Source organism: Eimeria tenella, genomic scaffold, assembly GCF_000499545.2.
Source record: "Eimeria tenella Houghton genomic scaffold, Eth_scaff4076, whole genome shotgun sequence".
NCBI lineage: Eukaryota > Apicomplexa > Conoidasida > Eucoccidiorida > Eimeriidae > Eimeria > Eimeria tenella.
This window is the reverse complement of record NW_013544990.1, coordinates 1-2,765: the sequence shown is the minus strand read 5'-3', so window position 1 is coordinate 2,765 and position 2,765 is coordinate 1. Positions and strand designations below refer to the sequence as shown.

General features: G+C 58.0%; 1 protein-coding gene across 1 annotated transcript; it reads left to right on the top strand.

Annotated features, from left to right (window-relative positions):
* Positions 1-2,474: 2,474 nt before the first annotated feature.
* On the top strand, positions 2,475-2,688 carry ETH_00042990 (uncharacterized protein; the record flags this gene model as incomplete). Its single annotated transcript, XM_013379849.1, has 1 exon — positions 2,475-2,688. A coding segment is annotated over one exon (214 nt), but the record flags the coding sequence as incomplete, so codon positions are not given.
* Positions 2,689-2,765: the final 77 nt, after the last annotated feature.

The window sequence follows — 2,765 nt, the reverse complement described above, 5'->3', positions numbered from 1 at the left end:
GGGGCAGCAGCAGAAGACGTAGAGCAGAAGCCACCGGGGGACGCCAGTCCCGCAGCAAACGAAGCAGCAATAGTAGATTCCACTGCAGCAGCACTAGCTCCAGCAACAAGAGCAGCAGCAGCAGCAGCAGCAGCAGCTTTCTGTGTGTCTCAGGTGTTTATTTCCTATGAGTACCCTCGACTCTATAGAAAATACAGAGTAGTGTTTCCAGGCATCGGAGCTGCTCCTCCTTCGGTACGCTCCAACCCAAAACCCTAAACCCTAAACCCTAAACCCTAAGCCGCAGCTGCATTCTTTTTCTCTTGTATGCTGCTTGAATTCCTCGCTTTGCTCTGCTCTTCCCTTTTTCCATGACTCGAGTCTCAGCAGCTGCAGCTCCACATCTCAGCCCCTGCCGCTGCTGCTGCTGCTGCTGCTGCTGCAGCACCGGGCGCGCACTTCGCTTTCTGCAGAGGAAATAGCCCGCCGCGAGGCTGAGCTGCGGGACACTCTGCTGGCCACTCTGCAGCTCTGCAACAAAATAAGAGAACAACTTGAAGTTCTAAAAGCTTATAGCGGGAGGCCCCCGGCCCCCCCCCGCAGCCAAAAGGCCCCAAACTCGCAGCAAAATGAAGCACCTCGGGGGCCTTCAGGGGCCCCGGGGGGCCCCTGAGGGGGCCCCCGAAGGGCCCCCACCCCGTGCAGGTCCCTCCACAGCGCCGGAGGGGCCCCAAGGGGCCCCCTATGCCTTCAGAGGTCCCCGTAGGGCCCCTCACGTCCTCAGGGGCCTTCTTAGGGCCCCATGGGGGCCCTGTGATGGCCCACATGGGGCCCCTTGCTGTCTCAGGGGCTCCCTAGGGGGCCCTTGTTGTCCCAGAGGCCCCCAAGGCAGTTTGGGGCTCTCTGGGGCCCCCCGGGGGGCCCCCGGGAGCCTCCCTTGGGGGGCCCTCTGGGGCTTTTGGGGGCTTTGTGTTTGCCTGGGGAATTGCCCGGGGTAGTGGGACTTAGGGCAGCTTCTGCGTGCCCCACAGAGGCCACTAGGGGCCAAGGCCCCAGTACCCTACCTGGGGCTGCAGCAAGCTCCGTAGGGGGCCCCCAGGGGCCCCAGGGGCCCAAGGGGCCGCGTTGCAAATGAGTGTATTGCTGACACCGGGGGGCCCTAGGAATGCCGCAAACCCTCCGGTGTCCCCTCAGGGGCCCCTTTGGGGGAATTGGGAGTTTTTTACATCCTCGGGGGCTCCCCTGGGGCCCCTGAGCATTTAACAAATCTGTAGGGGCCCCAGCGGGGCCCCCTGGGGCCTCTTCTCATAGCCAGGGTCACCTCGGGGGGCCCCGGGTGACTGTGGCCCCCGAAACAGTGGCACTGGCTGCGCAGCGTCGAGAACCAAAGGTTTTAATTTATTTAATTATGTTTGTTTAGAAAGATTGAAAGGCAAAATGGCGCGAGGGCCCCTCAGGGGTGCCCTGGGGCCCCCCAAAGAGCTGCAGCTGCTGCTGCTGGGGCCAATCTGGGGGCTAGCCAAAGACAAGGAGATAAAGCAGCGGTGGATAAGGGCTTTTATCCCTTTATAAAGCATTTTTATGGAGAATAAAATATAAATGAATGATCTCGGGCCCAGATGAATGTGCAGAAGATCTATTTCCGGTGTATCGACAGCTCAGAGGTCCACAGACAGACCGCGCCCAGAGCCCGGGAGATGATGCAGAGGCAACTTTTCCTCGAAGTGCCTTTGCCAGTATAATTGATTTCTTTTTTAATTTATTAAACTCAAACAAATGCCATTTTTAGTCTTCTACTTCATTTCAATCCGGCCATGGAGACCAGGGAAGGACCCGCTGTAGGACCTGGCGGCAGACTCAGTGTTCAGACAGATCATGAAACAGCAGCAGCAGCAGCAGCAGCAGTGGCAGCAGCAGCAGCAGAGGCAGAAGCAGCAGCTGTAATCTGAGGCAGAGGCAGCAGGAGAGACGGCGGCACTGCGTGCAGCATGAAGACGCTGCAGCAGGCGCAGCAGCAGCAGCAGCAGCAGCTGCTGCTGCTGCTGCAGCAAAAACGCGCGCTAGAAACGCCCCACTGCGGGCGCTTGATGGCGGAGCAGCGGCTGTGGCAGCAGCTGGGAGTGCCTCTCCCCGAAAGGGGCCCTGAGGGTCTTAAATCAGGTAACAGCAAAAAGATCTTTTTTTAATTTCTTCAAAACTCATTTTATAAAAACAGATTCTTTCATTTTGTATTAATTTCACATTATCTGCAAACTCGCCTGCACGGGAGACAGCCAAACCCCCTCCTTAGGCTGCCCTTTGCTTCTCCTTTTCCGGCTCCGCCGCAGCAGCAGCAGCAGCAGCAGCAGCAAGAAGATACACGGCCCGAGGCGCCGGCAACAGCAAAATGATACAAAGAGACCTTTAAAAGTCTCTTTTTATTTTCTTTTGTGGCTTCTCCGGCTGCTGCTGAGTCTTCATAAATGCTGCTTCCTTTTGCTGCTCTGTGTCTCCAGGCCTCTACATGCTGCGGCGCCTGATCTCCTACGGCTTCTACCCTCCCTCAGCAGTAGCAGCAGCAGCAGCAGCGGCGGCGCCAGCTGCAGCAGCAGCAAACTACTGGGGGCTCGTGCTGCCCGTCCTCAAAGGCCTGGGACTCCTGCAGCAGGACTGTCGCGCTGCACTTCTCATGAAACCTTGTCGAACTACTTGGACCCAGGTCTTGGATGAGATAGAGTCCATTGTCAGAAGCAGCAGCAGCAGCAGCAGTGGCAGCAGCAGCAGCAGCAGCGGCAGCAGCAGCAGCA